A 21,290-nucleotide genomic window follows, 5' to 3' on the forward strand; every position below is an offset into this window, starting at 1 on the left:
AATTTTTCCGCATAAAATTTGCCCACTCCCGAGATAAAAAAAAATGCCTGATGTGAACATGGAGTTGTTAATAAGTATAGTACGTACGTATCTACGTGATTTTTTTTAAACCAGTTCAATGGTTAAATAATTACTCCCAATATAAAAACAAACAAGAAAAAATATCTTATATAAAATAACATAAATTACTTAGTCTAGTAAATTTTTGTTAAGCCTTAGATTGTTTCATTTTCATCGGGTTCTTCTGATTTTTTGCGATCACTAAGAGGTTGGACGAAAATCGACGTTTATATTAACTTAACTTATAACTATAAATTGTATGTATGTATGTAAACTCTATATTGTACAAAAGAAAAGAAACAAAACACAATTGACAAACTGAGATACTTGTACAAATGTGGACTTATCCCGTTAAGGGATCTCTACCAGTGAACCTTTGAGTCAATTGTATCTATGAATGTACAGTTTTTTTTTCTTTGTTGTATTGATACGAAACTTGGCAATTTTATGCGTAATTCTGATTGATGTCTATATAGTAATATTGATAAGCTGTTTATAAAGTCGGAAGTTAGCAGTGGCGTAGCTACCAAGGGACTAGGCGGGCAGTGCCCCGGGGCCCTCAAGCTCAGGGGGCCCTCGAAATTCTGCTTTATAGCTGACGATAAAGTTGCTTGGCATTTTTAAAGTATTTGTATTTATAATGATTTTACTACAAAAAACCTTACCAGTTTTGATAGCAGTGGGCCCCATTTTTTTATTTGCCCCAGGACCCTAGGTTACCTAGCTACGCCACTGGAAGTTAGACACTGAAATTCCAAGACTTTGTCCAAGACAGAACAATGTAATCCAGCCATGTTTGGGCTTGTAAGAATAGTCTTGTATTTGTAACTACAAAAGATAGTTTATGGAGCACTTAGGTAGGCAGTTACCATGACAACATGTTTTAATTTTTTAAACTACAATGAGGGTTTCACGAAGACGAAATATCGCTAGATGGCGTTAGTGTTGTGAGGTACGTTTGACGTTTGACGTTTGCTCGTGATTGGTTAAATAACTAAATGAGCCAATCGCATGCGAACGTCAAACGAACCTCACGATATTAACGCCATCTAGCGATTTCGCCTCTGTGAAAACCGTCATTATTATTGAAATCTGACTAGCTAAATAGGCTCTACCTTACTTAGTAAGCGAGACGCCGAAGATATAGCCCACAGTTCAGTTAAGTAACAGTCTATTCGAACTAAATTAATAACTCTAAATTATACAAATTCGGAGAAGCAAACAATAAACCTCATTTTAATAAAAATAAGTTGCACGTTCGTGAGTACACACACAGTATGTGAATGTGAAGGAAGCAGCCCTAGTCGATGGCTGTTCCCCGTAATTTCGAGCGGAAATCGCCGCACGCGCACGTTGTGCAACGCAGTTACATTTGTACTGGACGATATTCATATGCAAATGCTTATTAAATTGGTGTATTACGAATTTTGTATAACAGTCAACAAATGATCAAATTAATATCAGAAGGCATTCAAATTTAATTTAAATATCCCAACGAAGACAAAGTTAGATCACTTAACTACATAACCAATATCACTATATTAATAAGTAAGTCAATAAAGCCCGGTTTCTTCGGTTTGGGTCAGTGGTAATTTTTAACACGCATACATACCTATATTACCTAGTACCTACACTTCCAATGATTCTATTTACTAGAAACATGATATATTTATAGTTTCGATGACAATCGAATAATCGAATAAGTAGATACCGTGTGCAAAAACAGATTTACCTAATAAAAATATACTTATTACGATCTTACCTGCAATAGGGTTCGTTTGTGGTGATAACTTGGTAAGTTAAAAGGGTCGTGGTTCTTTAGTGTGGTCCAAATCTTTACAAGATCACCTACAATAGCGTTCGCATTTCGATCAAATAGATTTCTTGTTAATTTCTAGAATATATAATACAAGACAATGACTCTTTATTGTACAACAGAAATAGTTCACACTATACACACAGTAGTAGTAGTAGTAGTAATGTGGTACTAGTATTACTAGTAGTATATACTTGGGACTTATTCAAGGATTTATTTACAAATGTTTGTTTACCATTCTAAGTAGGTTAGGTACTAAGAGTACCTCAAATTTCATAGTTGTCGGGGAAAGTTGATCACGACTCTGTTTGACCCCACTTGCACTCTTGCGCAGGGTTCAGGTGCACTCACAGAATGAGATAGCCACGTACGTAAAGGCCTAAGGGCACAATGAACGTTTGACACATTCTTGGAAAATAAGGATGGATATAAATTCTCTGTTACGATTCTAGTTGTTCAAAAATTTAAAATTTGCAATAACTGGAATTAAACTTGTGTTATCTATCACTGTTGGATGATTTGTTAATGTTCTACCGAAGACAAATATATAATACAATATAATAAATAATAGAACAACCAATTAAAAAAATAACCGTATCAATAAATGAAAAATTAGCACGCCTAAAATTGTTTAATTATTAGTAAATTGAATAAAATTTCTATCATCGCCATATCAGCCGTAGGACATCTACCTACTGTTGGACATTTGCCTACCGCATACATAATACAAATTTCTATGTATATCATAAATAGGTAGATAAGTTCATACATTCCATACAGGAAAAAATATTTTTTCCAGTGCATTATAACCAGACAATAACTTTTCTTTATGCTCTAACACGCGTCACTTCGTGACCGCCATTATCATTCAAATCAGGAGTCATAAACATTGATATGTTTAGATGTTGTCTGGTGACAACATTCCAAGGACATTGCAATTCTCCACCCGCCAATATTTTGCAAACCACATAAAAACTACAGACATGTATTGAACAAAACAAGGTATCGTTGCTGCAATCTCGTGAGAACCCGTAGACAATAATACCAGCAATCAGACGTCGGTCTGTCCGTTGAGACTTGAGACTGTGGAAACATATCCAAGAAACGTGTACTTTCCCTCCACAATCAACTGCGATCTGTTGCAGCAATGTAGGTTATAGGAGCCAATTAGTTTCCAACTATAATTTTATGATGTACCATGTTAGATCAATCGATATTGTTATTAATTCGCACTTAAACATGTACGTTTATTGTTTCAGATGACGTAGAAAAGCAGTCGGAGATATCCATCACAAATGTTATTAAACGGACTAATGGAAGGCGCGCCGTTAACCAAAAACAACCTGTCATCGACGATTAAACACCTCAACAGCGACGGGAAGGAACACGGAACCATCAGTGCATTGATGAACTTTATCCTACCAGACACGAACATGGCAATAAAAGATAACCAAAAAAATAGCAACGAGTACGTGTACACTGTACCCATCCAACCGCCTACAAACGTAACATCAATTTCAGAAAGAATGAAGTCTATCAATGCTGCAAAGCAAGCATTCTTAAATTCAACAGTTAATTCACAAATTGATGCACCTAGAAATTACTCTAAGAAAGAAGAAGTGACATTACATTACGCTCAGATTGCAATAACTACCGAAAGTGAAGATTCAAGGAGCACGGGTGGAGGCAGAGATTTCAAACAAACGGTAAATCGGTTCAAAGGCAATGAAAATGTAATGCAGAATGATGTTGCACAGAATATTAAAAAAAATATTGAACATCAACAAAGGAAAGTTAGTTTTAAAATTAAAACTGCCGGAAATTCTCATCGACGGCCTCCTCCAGCTGCAAAAACGATGACATTCTCAAGCAGCAAAGTATCAGAATTAACCAAAAAGTTCAATGAATTAGTTGTTAATGAACCGCTTAAAGGCTTAAGAAAACAAAATTTGGTTAAAACTATTGAAGATTTGCAAGCGACTTCGCGGTGTTCTGCGAGCAACAGCTCAACGCCGTCCTCAACTCTTAGTAGCAGTCCAAATTTAAAAATAGTTCTGCGACAGAGACGAGGGTCTAGAAAACGAAATAATAGGAGAAGATGTTCAAGTATGGATTCCATCGATAAACATGCTTCCGACAGCTCAACTAGAATGCGCGTAATACGCTCTAAATCAGATGGTACAAAAATACCCAAGTCTCCTAAAAAGAGATTAAAATCTCAAGGGTCTAGTGAACAAAGTGGTTCGGATTCTGTCGATGGATCTCCCAAAAAGAGTACCCTTAGAGATGTAGTGCCCTCGAAAGAAAAGGTACCAACGGAAAGCAATGTAGTTAAAAACGTTATTAAAAAATTTGAATGCGAAATTAGCGCGCAAACAAATTTAAGTAATAATGGTACCCTTAAACGACCACCTGCAAAACCTCCAAAACCATTACCTATTAAAGAAAAACCAAAAGTACCTGAAAAGAAATCAACTCTAGTATTAACTAAAAACATTGTAGTAAAAGACGGCGTTCCAAAAATCAAAACTATACGTCCTGTTTTACCTGAACCGCCACCGAAACCTATCAGTGTTAAAACTCTCGCAGCTGAAAATTTGAAAAGAAGGGAATCTCTTAATGATAAACATAAATATAAAACTAATTACATACATTCCGACAAAATGCCTTTGCACATAGTTGAGATAATCCAAGAAGATATCAACGAATCTTCTATTACGCCGACTAATGAACATGAGGTAATTTCTTCTGAGTTAAGCAAGAGTGACAAACTTGAGGAAAACGCACAAGATGTTAATTCAAGCATAACACCTAATGAGTCGTTTTTGTGGAGAAGAAAGAGTAGCACTCAAATTTATTCTGACAGTGAAAAATCTGCATCTGATAGTCCGTATAGCGTTTATAGTTGCACTCTAAACGAAACTGTAGAACATCGTGCCGAGGAGCCACAAACAATCTCAGTAAAACCAGAATCTCAAGGTAGTGAAGTAACTATATCTTATAAAAATGATGAAAACAAAGCTGATCTTAAAAATGACACTGACCTAGATTTCGAAAGCAACCTAGTTGAAGCATACAACAAAGAAGTTCTTATCGGGTTCACTTCGAAACCGAAAAAAGTGGAGTTAGAAGACGATTATGAAATCTTGGAACCGAGGGAAACTGAAAATGTAGTGGTAATACCTATTAGAACGCTAGAAAGGGTATCAAAAATTAACTGCCCCTTGCCTGAAATTCCAAAAGAAGAGCCTAAAGAAAGCAAAAAAATGGTAGTGGAAGAAAATATTTATCAGTGCCTTTTGGAAATGCGATCGCATCCTGAAGGAGATGAAAGCAGCTTACACAGCTACGAACTGTGTGATTCGCAACTAGAAGAAAGAACCAGGGGCGACGGTGACAGTGATGACGGTTACGAATATTGCAAATCACCAATAAAACCCTACTGCGTGACCTCGAGCACTGGCATACAAATAGCCGAAAACTATCAACCATATCAAAATAAGCCCAATCACAAAAATTACCAAGTCTCCAAATCCGTGAGTGGCACTTCAACGGTCAGTTATGAAAAGATAGGTTCCGATAGGATTTACGAGAGAATTCCGGCTCAGTCACTTCAGTCCAAGGAGAGTAGTCCAACTGATAGAAAAAGACATTCATACGCCTCTGATTACACCAGCTACAACGACACAGAGAACATTTACGACACAATTAAACTCAGTGATTGTAATTCACATTGTTATGAAAGCATTCCTAACAGCCCTAGCGTGGTAAAGCTTCGGAATAGTCTTCGAAAACAGCTGGCATCGACTGTGCATAAACGCTTATCATTTGATACCGTTTCTAATATTAGCCAATCAACGATGTCTAGCGAACAGAAGACTAATAGCATCTACGGTCAAAGGTCTGTCATGAGTTACAATGGGCAGGAGATCGCCTTCCAAGTTCCAAGCAGCGAAACGAGCGTCAGCGACCGCAGCGACCGAAGCGACGACTGGGTCGACGTGTCCGACGAAGAAAAGAATGACGAGCAAAAAATCATTATGTAAGTATTAATATCTATACAATTCAAATGTCAAGTTCGAATATTTCAATCGATATCTGCTGACCTTATCAAAATTAGATTTATTAATGTAGAGTCTGCAGTAGGTATAATCTAATTAGTTATGGATACGTTACGTTCAAGGTCGAAATATTTTTTGGATTGCGTTTTCACATGTGGATGTTACTTGCCGGATTAGCAAAATAGGGTAATAAATAGGTCAAGTGGTACAGAACGAGACGGCAGACATATAACTGGCAATTACAGTTTCCAAAGAGAAACGTAAACATTGTTATCGTCGCTTGATATTAAAGCGTTCGGTTTAGTGGAATAAGCGCAGGGGAAATGTGTGGACGTTATAGTAGATGCAATAGGCAGTGAAAACTGTAACACAAATGAATTGTTATTGCAGTGTGAGGGAACGGAGTCGTGGGAGGAAGAGTCCTATCAGCTGGTCGCAGAAGGTGCGGCATCAATGGCAGAAGACACCGAAGGAGGCTGGCGATGACCAAGGTAAATGAAACGATTTCTAATTTGCCCCAACGATTAAAATCTAGGCTATAGGAGCAAGTGACTTTGCTACTCCGCAAAACCACGGCACTTAGCGCAGCTTGAGTCACAAAATGTTAAGGTTTTATTGCAAAGTAATTTGTTCCTCCTTTTTAATTCGATCATATGCGAAACGATTGAATCTGTTGTAAGGTAAGGACTACTTGTAAAAGGTGTTTATCAATTTGTTGACGCGCAGCGCCATCTATTACCACACCTTGGTACTTAAATATCGACGGAACTAACGAGTAAAGCATGCGTTGTTCACGGGCACCGCTAGATGGCGTTACAATGATCGATATTCGTTACATTGATGTTGTGTGCCATAAATAGAATGTTGTAAATGTAAATAAACATTATTTTGTGATAGATAGAGTTGAACAAATGATAGAAAAGCTATCTTGTATAATTAAACAATTTAGGTTCTAACTGGATTAAAGCAAAACGCACAACATGACTACAGTTCGCTCGCGTCAAATTGTGCAACTGCTATGATGATGACCATCTGTACTAAACGCATAAAATCTTAGATTAATTGAATGTGATTACTTAAAATGTGGCATGTGGCACAATTTTGTCATATTTCAATTAAGGAACAATGTATCCTAAACAGTTTAACACTTGGTTGGGGCATGTTTTATAGCGTATACAAATTTGTGTTTGATGGTAATCTCTTTTAGATGTAAGTTCCCACCCTGCCTAAGAATATCGCACTCAACTAGTTTAGAGATAGTTATCAATGACAAGTGAGCTATTGACGAACAAATTATTAACATGGTTTTAAGAAAATCCTGTACGATAACTTACTCAAATTAAAGCATTTGATGATTTTAAGTGCTTTTAAAATAATACGTACCGTAAACTGCTTCAACTTTGCCCTCTGGCCCTAACATTGCCTGACTCAATTTACAGTCGATAACTAGCACCCTTCTAGGTTTTTAAAGTAATAATAATTCCCGTGTAGATAAAAGTTTAAAGCCTATAAGAGTGCTAAGTTATCGACTCTAAATCGAATCAGGCAATGTTGGGGCCAGAGGGCAAAGTTGAAGCAGTTTACGGTATCTGTTTAGTTTAGCAAATGTCGCTATCTCGCATAAGCTATGCAATTTTTTGGGATAAAAAGTAACTAATGTATTGCCAATCTAGGTTAAAAACATTTGTTGTGCCGTTGTTGTGAGATCGAGTAACAAACATGCATATATGTATTTTAGTAGAATAGAAGGACCATTAGGATTGTCTAAGTTTGAAACTTAAGTGTGCAGTGCAATGTCTGGAGTTTGCCAGTGGGTAGGCACTAGGCAGTGTCGAAACAAGTTCACGGACCGCGGGCGTGGGCGGTCGCTAATTGTTGCCGGATTCCTGCGCGCGCGCCGCACGCAGCTTAACATGGAATCAGACAGTTCACTTATTTAGTTAATTTATGCATTTCATTGTGCACCTTTCATTCAGTGATACGTCTGAACGCAAGTTGAAACGGAAGTGACCGTGGAATGAAAGAAAAATTACCTAAGCAATTATTCTGGTGAACGTTAATTCGAATAAACCGTTTTACATCAGCCGAGTCACTCACATCTGACAGTTTTGTTAATTTCATTGGCGTCCTGAATCCGCTTTCGGATAACTCAAGTGCTGACTGACTGATTGTTTGATCAATAATAATTGTTATTAACGGAATATCTTTTGCCAGTTGATTTACTAACGCCTAATAGCGTAGGGATATTTGTCAAAAAAAGAGTTGTGTGCTACGTTGTTATTATGCGCTACGTTTTTAAATAGTACATATAATTTTATGGATAACATTTATTTAGGTAATTAAGTTCTCGGCGGTGATCTAAAGTAGATTCACATTTCCAATATACACTTAATTAATAGTACCTGGGCGACCGAGCTTTGCTCGGGCTAAAACTCGATAATAAACGTTTTCCCAGAGACAAGACCAAGCTAGATCGATTTGTCATCCCCGAAAACCCCCACATACCAAATTTCAGAGATTTAGATAGAGGAAAAATATTTTCTTCAACTTCAAACACTCGCTTTTGTAGATACTGAAATAATCGTAACTGGTACAACTAAACGTATTTTGTACTAAATATACGCGACGTACAAATTTACAAATGCACTTTCTGTGTTTACTACCCGCTGTCATGCACCGACGCGTTCGCGATTTATATCGCCAGTTGCAATTGTTTCATTTATATGCAATTAGGAAATGATTAGGAAGGAAGCCACGAACAACAAACTGCTACTGTGTTGTTTTGCTGCGAAAGTTTTTGCGAGTTACGTAGAGTCGAAATTTTACTACAGACAGAGGTCGATTCGAGGCAGAAAAAGTTTTGACTAAACTTTTAAACAAGTAAATTAATGCATAATTTATGACTTCGTGTAAAATTTTATTTATTGTGTCTGTATAACTAGTTACGCACACACTATAACTAACAATACTTAATCACACAAACTGATCTTCTTTATTCGCTTTATAAAATGCCTAATCTACCCCTTTAGAAAGCGTAATAGTTTTTGTTTGGTGACTCCGTACCTATGGCGCTGCAACTATCGATCTGATATAGTATCCTGACCTACATTGATACCGCTGGCCCATTGTATAGGTACATAAACTTGATACATATCTGCAGCGGTTAGTACTGTGAAAACAACGTGCCAGTTTGTACCATGTCGAAAACGGTCGGAGATTTCAGCTGAAATACCTACTGTAAGAAATATTTTTACCGTTTATTAGTATCGAATCTTGAAATTTCAAAAGCTAAGCTTTAGCGTAATACGAGCAAAGCAAATAATTAAAACAACATTGATTCAGCGACTTTAAAAATAATGGAGTCTTTAGATTTTCCCTTTTTCATACAAATTAAATACTGTTATCAATATTCGCCATCGTAGAAGTCCTAGAACACAAAGAACTGACGTCGCCTGTCACGCTACAAACATCAAAAACTTTGCTTTACATTGCTTATTCGAATAAACTTGAAAGTGTAATAAAAATAAACTAATTATTTTTAAAAGTCGCTGAACTAATGATGTTCAGTTTGAGGAGTATGATCTATGTACAGTCCGGTACATTTTGGGAATTGAAATTTCAAATCAAGTACATACCTAGTCAGTACATAGGCAGAAACATATAAGATTGTTGCTTGCTATGTGTTGGTGTGCAATAAAGAGTTATTGTATTGTATTGTCTGACACAGGAAACGTTTCATACTTAAACCACCTGTTTTAAATGCTCAACGTTTTGGACTCCATCCATGCAAGGAAGCGCCATATGCAAACACGGCACTTAACAATGCGAGGAAAGTAAAAGTAAGCAGCTATAAAACAAAAGCTGTTATTATGCACGTTGCGTACGTTTGTACGCAATTAATGGTCGGACATTAGCTTATTGCGGTGTTTATCCGTTGTAAGTGCGTGTATGCATAGTTTAAGAAGTAAGTGCTAGAAAATGTGTAAAAGCAATCACTCAAGATTTGCCGAAAGCGTTTAGAGGAGAATCAACATCAATCACAAGGATGGGGCTCAAAGAAAAGCGGTTTAGAAATCTATAAAAACAATGCATTGAAAGAGGTACCTAGTTGCGCTTTCTCTGTAAATACCTAAATAGACTAACCTACCGACAAATTGACCAACATTTATAAATTAAAACATCACTTAAGTAACAGTTGCTTGAGTTACATCGTAATTAATGTTGCAGAAATTCTAAGTTTAATTAAAACGTATTTTGACATAAAACATGTCTCTATTAACGAGTTAATTAATCCAAATAACATTTCATTTGTGCGACATAAATTCTCTCACCGACGACTATAAATCATATCTGCCGCAATAGAGTCATTCACTAGACAAACTCTAATTTTGGTAGCTGGAGCTGCCTTAAATTAATCGGCCATTGTTATAAATAGATAATTATTTCATGACAATGGATACATTATAGCCTTTAAGCGATTGTACAGCGGTACTGGAGCGGAGTTCCTGGTTTTAACGTAGGGCTTTATTGAAATTACTTTATTCTTGTCATTTCTCTTTCACTCTCTTGTAGTCTAGAATTAGGATGAAAGAGACGGGAATGGCGCAGAAAGCCTGGCGGAAGACGCCGTGGGCGCGATATTCATTGTTCAAAGTAATGGCTTAACTAACTATTGTTTTCATGTTAAACAAATGAAGGCTTAGGTACTGTTTGCTAGGAAGTGATTAATTGATTTATATTGACTTTCGTTTTTAAAATGGATCTGGGGTAAAAGTTAAACCACACAAAATCTATAATTTCTTCGCGATCGCAATCAAATGACAGATTGTAAAGTCTGATTGCTCGCGATCGCAATCAAATGACAGATTTCGCATACAAAAACTACGTTCTACGCTTTTGAACAGAGATAGGTATTTTTCCCAAACGATTCTACTTATAGCGACATGTAATTTAGATTAAACAGATAATATGCTTACTCACAAATTATGATTGGTTTTTGGGGTCTTTTTGTATTTTTTATTTCAACTCCAAATTTGTTACTTTTACGGGTATCCCGTGAAATCATATCGAAAATACAAACTGAGACATGGATGCACAGAAAAACCGAAAAAAGAGACCAGCACTGGGAATCGAACCCAGGTCCTCAGCAATCCGTTGCTGAAGTATGCATAGTAGAAATAAGCAACCTGAGATATGTATGCATAGGAAAAAATGCGTGTCTAGATTCCTGTCCAGCCGTGGTGTAGGGGTTATACATTGCTGGTCTCCTTTTCTGGTTTTTCTGTGCATTCATGTCTCAGTTTGTATTTTCGATACTCACAAATTGTTTAACATTAGTCTCGATTTCTAATAGATGAAGTTTAAATTCGTCCCTTGCTCATACTATTGCTTCAACAAAAGGACTACAGCATGCCTCAACTTTTCCATTCGACTTTCTACACAATGCGTTTAAAAATCAAGACATCAGTATTACATAGAAGCTCATAAGCTAGGAGGCGAATCATATACACATTCCAAAGGCATGCATCATAAGAAGAATTTGCTCTTCAGAAAATCATATTTGGCCATCCGGGTCTCGGCCGTAACTTTCGCGCCGTAAATGAAGTTGTTTTGACATTATATTGAGAAAAACCGGCCAAGAGCGTGTCGGAAACGCCCAAAATAGGGTTCCGTAGCCATTACGAAAAAATTAAGTAATATTTTATACGGAATCTTCCAAGTTTAGGTATATTTTATACCTTAGGCTGCTATTAAAGAGCGTTTATTCCTGCTGAGCTGGCAACGTTGCGTTTTTGTTAGTTTTTCTCGATTTCATAAAAATTGAATGACAATTAAAAATGTTGTCTGATAGAACACTTCTTAATATAGAAGTTAATGTGTCTACTCCAATAATTATTCGTTATAGACTTTTATTTTCTTTAAAAACCGATCATAAACATTAATTCGTTTTTAAGGAATATAAAAGTCTATCACGAATAATTATGGCGAAACTATAAGGGTTCCGTTTTTACCATTTTGGCTCCGGAACCCTAAAAAGTAGTCCAATGAGTGAAGCACGTCAACAAGCATTGGTTTGTTTAAAGTTTCTTTAGCAGATCAAGCAATTTTTGCTGAGTAGATCAATCTGTTATATTTGAACAAGTCGAGACGGCTGTCGACTCGAACTAAAGGTCAAGTTTTGAGGTAGCGTGGGAGATACAATAAAATTTATTTGTTTGTTGTCATTTTGAGATTTTATTTAGATTGACATTGATACATATGTAATGGACGTGTTTTGTTATAGAACACGAATAAAGAAGAACACTAAAGAGCAATATCATGTAGAAGCTCTGTAGATCAGCCTTTCCATTTTTTTCCAATACCAGACCATTATGAAGCCCGACAATGATCGCCACGGAGAAATAGAAAAGATAAGTGCTAATCTGGACGCATCAGTTAATGCTTCGATCCAGTTTTACCCTATCTACAGACTCTCCTAAAATACGCTCGCGGACCCCAAATTGAAAAAAACAGCCGCAGACTACTGGTGGTTAATAACTGGCCCGCTCCCAGTATAGTATTGGTAGGTCTTCAATCATGGTAAAGAATCGAATTCCATTTTCAGAACAACAAATCTACTCCCACGTGTCTAATTATAGCTTACTTTAGCGATTAAAAGCTCTATTCATGGCATCATTAGCTTTTAAAAAATTGTTCTGACGGCGTCGACTAAATTAAATGCTAAATTCAATGCCAATATTGTATCAGGTTAGCCTTCGTGCTATTATGCACTAGTTCTGTCTTCCGGCTCGGCGCGGACGTGCGGCAGGAACATATTAGCATCAGGAGACGACTGGCTTTGTTGCAGTTTTTAGTGAAAGTATTTCCTATAATGAAGTGAATCAAGTCATTATTGTGTAGCGTAATAGACGCGTTGGAAGGTATTATTACAAACTAAGTTGGATCACGATCCAACACACAACACACTGTCTAGCTATACAGAGAGGTAATGCGGCCTGCGTTTTGGGTTCATACCAGTGACGTCTCTTGACGACGTGTTTGCCTTATAACTTATGTATAGGAAGGTTGTTTGTTTTATTTGACAGCGGGATAATTTTGTTTGTATTTTTTAGTCTACCTTTTTTATCTATTCTGAATATTTATGTAGATGATTAGCCATGTTTGAGTGAATACTGAGCGTCTGCGACAATGTTTTTATACTTTTTTGTCGGTACAGTTGTTACAAAGGCTTGATGCTTGATCTTAAATCAAAACTTTGAGATGAGAGAATACTACATCCGGGAAGCCTAGTAAGGGCCTTGAAGATGAAGCGAAGCTATTCACTTCATAAATAGTCGACTACTTCATAGTAGTTACTCACTTGTAAGAATAAGACAGACATTCTGTTGAGTCTTAACCTTTTAAAGCATAGGTCGTGAACTTCAATTCTGGCTGAGTGCCAGAGTGACAAGGTGACTTACTTGGCACACTGCGACTTAGGTTTAATATTCACTATAGGTATTTGTTGATCTGAGATTAAAGCAATATCAAGATAGGTTAGTGTTGGGACCTATGAAAATCGCTCTTAAGCGATAAGGCCGCCTATTGCTTACCTTGTAATTTTCTCTGTGTACCTGTTTTCTGTATCGCTTACTATTTTTGGTGTACAATAAAGAGTAATTGTATTGTATTGTATTGTAAAATCAAGCGTCATAGCGATGTCTAGGCTTTAAAGTCTAGAACAATAGAATTCCTCGCTAAGTATTGTGACTACTTGTATAATGCACAAATCTTCTCACGGCTCTGCGTAGAACTTTATATTGCTCAACCTTGACCGTAAAATAACTACCTATGGTCTTTATGCGCATGTATCCAGTGGAAGGAGACCTCTTGCCAAAGACTGTTTGGACTACCCCTCTTTGACGTTGGTTCTTAAGAGAGGCCAACATTAACTGGTAATTTGAGTGCGTGATGACTCGTATAATCACAGTGATATGCATTTTGGACGATAATTCATGTTCCATTGAAAATAAATTGAGCAGTTATTCAATAGTTTAAAAAGATTGTTATGACATGACATTGAATTTGGCCTTACATCTCCACAAGATATCAGTGACTTGACATAACGTTTGAATGATGAAGACAAGGGTAGCGTAGATTCATCTAAAAATGTTATTACAATAATAGTCGTTTTATTCATAAATCATTGGACAATTAGCCATACGAAACGCCTCACTTCACAGTAGAGAAACTGAACACAATGTTGTCAAAGTCGAAGAAAAAACCGATAAACGACTTTGATCGCGGGAAACTGCAACAGATCTCTCGAAGAAAAAAGCCAATTCCGATAATCACCTTACAATGCAATGATCTGATCACGCTATTTTATATTTAAAATTGTCAGTCCAAATACTAACAATTAAAACCAGAGAAACTCATTGTAATGTGAACAATGAAGTTTGTAAAACGATTACAAAGTACAAGTTAAATACGGCTGAAGTATAATTTATGACTTTCGCTGAGCAATTTTAACAGACTCTAAATATATAATGGTGAGAAAAGTTTTTGAGCTTTGATAACAATGGTCCGGTTACGTATTTAGCGCCGTGCTAGAATCTAAGACGGCTGCTGCCATTGGCACACATGAAATACTTATGTACCTAAGAATTTAAGAGAACAAAACGTACCTTAAGTACCTACCCATTTAAACTTGTAAGATGATAACGAGAAAAAGACATTCGCTTCGCATAACCTTCATAAGCAACGCCTCAATATAGAATGCAATCCGAAGGCAATCCAGGAGTAAATGCACAAAATCTCAACGCAGTTAAGCAACTAGTTGCAAAACACACAGTCAAAATCGCCGATGAAGTCGAACGTGGGATCAATTATTTACCTGTTCCAGTTGTGGCGACTTGTCGGCGTTATGTCACTTTAGACACGAGAGCAATGTTCTAGATTTCTTGTGCATTACAATTAGAGTAACCTGTTACGCTTAGATCTTTAGCAAAGAAAGGCGCCACCACTTTAGTATTCCAAAACAGTTGCAGCATTGCCATCTATTTGCAGTATTTATCTTCAGCAGTATCATTTTGGAAACAATCGGCTTTCTTGTCTTTGATCGGCTATAGTGACTTCATTATTCTGTTCTCTATAAATGTTTACGGCTTAATTGATAGAATTTGCCCTAGATTCCCGCCGGTCTCACTGGACCAGTTTTCTGAAATGTTGCTCCAGTTGTACTCCGTTTCCTATTGTCTCCGATCTAGTTTTAGGCCAGACATGCCCCGCTGTTTCAAAATCGATTTCTTAATTTGCAAACGGGATCACGTTGACATCGAGTTTCCCATTTACCAAACAAAAAGTAAATATTATGATTCGTCTATACGTGCGCATGATCATTGAGACTGGAATGAAGTTCCGTGTACCTAAGTAAAGTGTGATTGATAAATGATATTAAAATTAACGTGTTTTATGACGTAGAGTGATGGTGATGATGTCGTTAAGGCGGATGCTAAAGGTTACCATGTATTTTACCTTGCTTTAATTAGGATATTTTTGATACTATTTATCAATAATTTAAACACAGTTCTAATAAAAACCATTTAGTATTTAACCGGAAAACTAGATAAATAAATTTTCAATTAGCTGTAAAATTCGATTTTTAGTAGGTAACTTTGAAATAAATAATTTGAATAAATAGTCAGCTGACTAATGCTGGCTAACATGCGACGTCAGTGTTCAGCATTATGGTACAAAATCCATGGTAAATCGAATTTTGCCAACTGATAAAAAGCATCTATGACTATGGTGTACCAAAAAAATTAAATTTGATCTCCATTCCAGTTAGATCTCACTTATTATTACTGAAATCATTTATGAACTTGGCATTCTTTCTCATTTATTTATAGAATATATAAGTATTGTTATGTATTGTTCACTTATTATTATCATGTTTATTGAAAAATTTATTTATTGTGGTCCTTTACTTATATTTATCATGACGGGATGTAGACCATTTGCAGACAAATCTGCGGGTGGAAGTTAATGTTATGTGCAGTAGCTACTCCTGATCGGTCTACCCTCATTCTTTTGCAGTTCTACTGGACGGTCTATTCATCCGCAAATTTCTTGGTCCATCCATGGTAATATGCCTGCAACTGCATCGAAATATAGGAAGCTCAGTAGGAAAAATCACTGTCAATACTTCCTAACAATTACGTAATAATATATTACTGTTGGTTTCTAATAAAATACAATAAAAAATGTTATAAGTTTTGTAAACAGCAAAGTAAACGATGACATTTCTTTGTCTGAATCCAGCGCCATGACACGTTCGGGGTGTAACTTAAACGGCATTTCTGGTACGCCGACGCTTTTGCTACAATTGCCGCATAAGGCTCGCGGGGGAGAGCGACGGTGCGCGGCCGGCGCGCGAGTCAGCCCTGCGCCCGCCCGCGGACGGACGCGCCGCCTGCGCAGCCTCGCGACAGTGAAAGTGCCCGCGCCCGACATCCACTGTTCTACAACTAAAGTGATGTTGTTTTCATGTAGCAATTATTCATTGTTCAGTGTCATCTGTGTTGGTGCGAAATTGTCATCGTATGAAGTGTCGCAAGTGGACGACCGTGGCTCCGCCGGCCGGTTGCGTTTTGGTTGCTGCCTAAAATCACGCGCACTCGTGAAATTTAACAATTACCCACAAAATAAATATTTGTAACAAGCGGAAAAGGTTTTACACTGAATCACTTTGTAGTTTACTTTCTATGGTTTCTTAAGCGCTAATTTTGTTTGTTATCTGCCGTTACGCCTCACCTCGGTTCATCAATGTTCGGTCTAGTTTTGTTTTAATAGTTCAGTGTTTAAATTCATGTCTACATCAAGTTCTCATGATTGTATTTGTTCACTTGTTAATTCAATTACCTTTATGACGTTGTTTTATTGTCTGTGTCTTTGCTAAATAGTTAATGATAGGTCATTTTGATTCGCCAACCTCGATATTGCGTATTTCTCATAACTAACAATGGTATTTGGTAAATTTGGGTCGTCATGTATAATAGTTTTATTGTTCGCTTTAAAATCCGAGTCCTACGGTAGGTCAGTTGAGGACATTGTCAATTTTAGCTCGCAACAATACACCTTTTTGGCAAATAATGACCCACATCCGCACTAAATTACTCAGCTTTCCAGAACCAACAGGTACAAGCCCTAAAGAGGTTACTAACTGTACGAATTTACTGCAAATTACAAATCTTGTAAGCAATAAGTGAAATGATAATTACATTACAAGTAGCTTGAAATCAATCCCTTTAGTTTAGGTATAGTTTACCCCTTGTAAATTTCAAGCTCTTTGCAGGTTTTATGATCCCGTCCCTTAATAAACTTGCTGAACTTCAATAATGTTGTATTTCACACTGCAAACATTCTTGGTTTACAAACCCTTTCGTTTTTTAACTTCAATGTCTGTTTAAAACTGTTATAATATTTATTACTTTCCTGCCGCTGTACAAATTGGAAACAACTCAACTTGCATCACTTCGCGTGCTGCTTCACTGTTTGCTAACGTTCAACGGTTACTTGATTCATATGAGTCTACGGAGACGACAGTGTTGACGTTTCTATCGCTACGTCTCTTAGAAAGTATCGCGTGCTTGATGATGCGCTGATAAAAAATATCTGATGCATATGTGTAGTTTAGTCTTTGTCTTTACCCTAGTCTAGAATCATCATTAACTGTGATTGTTACAATTGCGAGGCGGCTACGACATTCTGTCTATCTAGTTCACTTTAAATAAATTCTTTGTCATTTTACCAGCAAAAAAATAATCTTTTCAATTGCCTTCGATGTAAGTTGCGCTAATCAAAACGTTAAGTATAATATTAGCTTCACATTAGCCCGCTTTACGCGGTAATTGATTGTACTGTTCTCCTTCCGCGGAACAGATTATGTTAGGCCTTCATTGTTTCGCAACTTGCAATGCTCTGATTGCAACGCCATACAAACACATGCATAGTTATCTTCTGATTTTGCAACTGTAACCATAACCGCTTCATGATTCGCGGCTGAATTGCAATCGTTAATTCTATCTATGTCAATGATACGGAAAATTGGTTTATCTACGCCTGTTTAAGTGCTAACCAATGTCGTTCCAATAAAAGTGATTTTCGTTTTGTTTGCAATAATACTGCAGCATTGAAACGAGCAAAAACAGCTCTCGATTCTAAAGGCGTTGGAAATAACCCGCTGGTACCAGTTGACCCTGAATCGCCGAGCAACACAGCTGCCGGCTCATTTAGTTTTTTGTTATAGTAACTTGACCATTTAAAAGTTTAGGAAGGAAGCAGCTGAAACTAAAACCTAACGCAACCACATAGCCACAAATCTGATGAAAATTTCGCCCAAGCATTTTCATTCCCATATATATGACAATAGGCAACGGCGGCTATGTGAACTAAACGAGCGTGCTTTGTTTGTGAATAAAACTGGTAAAACAGTGAAATGTGCGTGATAAAGTGAAACGAGTGATGATGAAAAATGGTGGTGGAGAGGCCCCCGGTGAGCGGCGCCGGCCCGCCGGTCAGGCCGCGGACTTTCCGAAGGAACTGCGGCGATCAAGGTGCTCTAGGCTGTTAATGTTGTGGCTGCTTGAGACACGTATGGCTTGCGATGACGCCACACCCCGGACCTCACAATAATGACTCAATAACTTGGCGACAGGTTGCGCCAAATTAATCAAAGATTTCATTTTTGTGAAGCCCGTAGAATCCCAATGAGATTTAGCTCGCTCGATTATATGAAGCGCCTCTCATAAATTTGAAATTCTTTAGCATCTTATTTTAACTTTAACTGCGTGTGTTTATGACTAAACTAAATACATGATTAAGTCATAACCAACGCATTGTTCTCGCAAGATTTCAGAACTACCAAGCATTAAGTACTTAAATCTTATAAAGCGTAGCTTATCTGTGTTCGGGCTTTGATATTATCTTACTGGCTCAAGCGGCGTGATCTCAGCTTGTTTGACATTCATGTGGAATCCACTAAACAGCCTGTATTTTTGATCGCGCATTCCTTTTATAGTTTTCATAACATCGCCCACGACCGTTTACATCGGCACGAGCGCAAAATCACCGTATTACAGCAAGAATGACGAAGCAGTAAGGGATGTGGTGACCAAGGATGGGGAAGAAACGGTGAAGTTCATCCAAGTGCTGGAACAGAATTGCTGGCTGAGCATTAGAACAGTACTACGCTATGGAGAGTTTGAAATACAGGAACTTGTCGCGTTCATTGGTAAATGTTGTTCATGACTTTGATGCCTTCTTTTAGTTATTAATATCTTTAATCATCTACTCATCACCTCATAGTCATTTCTAGAATCGCGCACATCTAAAGGTTCCTATGTATTCCTTGTTACAATTAGGTACATTAATAGTGTGTAATTTTTTGTGTTCCGTGCCTTAGTTGGCCAAAACAATACCCTTATGTCCATACCGTTACTTTGTGTCCGTTTGTCTGTTTAGTTGTACTTAACCCTCGGTACGCAAATCCGAAAGAACTTGGCCTGTACTTTACTTATACAATGAACTCTCCTCATATCTTTAGTCAACGCAGTTAATGTGAAAAGATAATTAAATATTTTATATTTACTGGGTCATAAAGTAAAACACATAACAACTTATAATTCTAATGTGTTGAATTATTTTTCATAATATTTCATTAAGTATAATTTTAATTTTTTTACAAATTAGCTATTTAATTTGTTAAATTCAATCCGCTTCTTTAGATACTAGTTGCAATTGTACCTATTTTAAGGAAGAGCGGAGGCTCTTACTACAGGTATATTCTTACCTAAAAAGAGGCTCCAGCCACAATTAAATGTAACACGCAATGGTTTATGAATAAATTATTATTATTATAACTAAAGTTAGGTGGTTTCTCCTATATTGGGCATGTTACTTTTTACAGCTGGTATTTCCGTAGAATGATTAAAACTCTTGTTTTTCCTCTCAATCGGATGCAGTCAGAGATAACCGAAGGTTTCACCCATGTTTCACCTGATAGCGTCTGCTAGAGATAACTCGTTCACAACAAAATTGGCGGGTTTCATTCACTTTCTCGATACCCTGTTGTTAGTGGTCGTTATTATTATGAACCTGTTTATTGATTATGTTTGAGAGCAATTGAGTTTTTATGTAACTTTTATTACAATTACATGTACGTGACGTTGTGGAACAAGACGCTTTGTGTACTCGTAGAAGTGTGGTGTGAGTAAGATAAGAAAGTTATTAGAGTAGCAAAATAATTGCTAGGTACTTAAGTTTCGCAATTCGGAGCGCTTCCGAATTGGATAAATCCAAATGGTTCCTTTAATAATATTTATTCGTAGTTAAACCGTAAGTTTCTTATAAGCTTTCCTAGAATATATTATAAACAAATTAATGGCCCTTATTATTTTCTTAAATGAATTCAAAGCCATTATCTTAAAATTCTAATTTATCCCCCAAAATTGGGAAACGTGAACGTGTCTAGTGAAATGATAAAACGAGTTGACTTTGGGTTGGGAGTGCGTTTCGTCAACTCACTGACGTCTCACGTGTTTCAGTGATTTTGTCATATCACTAGTATCACTAAACAAATCTGGTGAAATGAAAGAACAAGTTGCCTTTTTTGGTGATTTCGTCATTTCACTAAACAGATTCAGAATTTGATCAAATGACTGATTATTTCTTGTTTAAATGATAAAATGAATTCGCCATTGTAACATCCGATTTGGTCATATCCCAGAGTTTTTTTTTCAAATCTCTCTTTTGGCCGCATAACAGTCATAGTTGACGAGTAGATTTTGGAAGACGGTTTGACCGTTCTTTTTATTGGACTATATCTGCTTAATCTTCTTTTGAAAGAATAGTGATGTAGTTTTTATTAAACGTTCAATAAAGGTATTCGTATTTCATTTCAGTTGAGCTACAGAAGTTGACGTGTAATTATACTAAGAGACGTAAAAAATAGCTTTCTAACCAATTAAGTTAATCAAATAAGCATTGGCATTGGATCTTTTACCATTAGATGCGTTTATACAGCTGTCGGAGTTAGTGTAAGTCATCGCTAAATCATTAATATTCAGCGACTAAGAAAATTACTGGAATTAAATTACAGAATAAATATTTAACTACCAGTTGTTCCCGTAACTTCGTCTGCGGCTCGATCCCGTGGCCGCGTGGGATACTTGGGCGTACCCAGGGAGGGTAAGGAGGGGCAGCTGCCCCTCCCTGGACTTTGTTTACCTCCTTACTAACTATCTACTGTTGTCGATAATTATGTTTATTTATTTGACTAGGTGCTTATAAAATTTGATTTGCCCCCCCCCCCT

General features: G+C 37.0%; 1 protein-coding gene across 12 annotated transcripts in view; it reads left to right on the forward strand.

Moving 5' to 3' along the window:
- Positions 1-21,290, forward strand: part of Exn (Ephexin) — a 120,719-nt gene that overhangs the window by 71,757 nt on the left and 27,672 nt on the right. For 7 of the 12 annotated variants that reach the window (XM_074088311.1, XM_074088316.1, XM_074088315.1 and 4 more), the window contains 2 exons: positions 3,136-5,918; positions 6,328-6,428. In XM_074088311.1, the coding sequence (XP_073944412.1) occupies positions 3,172-5,918; positions 6,328-6,428 (2,848 nt within the window). In that variant the 5' untranslated portion in view covers positions 3,136-3,171. Of the gene's footprint in view, positions 1-3,135; positions 5,919-6,327; positions 6,429-16,323; positions 16,503-18,245; positions 18,534-18,997; positions 19,211-21,290 lie in introns of those variants that run through there. The other 5 variants (XM_074088322.1, XM_074088323.1, XM_074088319.1 and 2 more) reach the window with 5 other exon arrangements.

The sequence above is a fragment of the Choristoneura fumiferana genome, chromosome 5, assembly GCF_025370935.1.
Source record: "Choristoneura fumiferana chromosome 5, NRCan_CFum_1, whole genome shotgun sequence".
NCBI lineage: Eukaryota > Metazoa > Arthropoda > Insecta > Lepidoptera > Tortricidae > Choristoneura > Choristoneura fumiferana.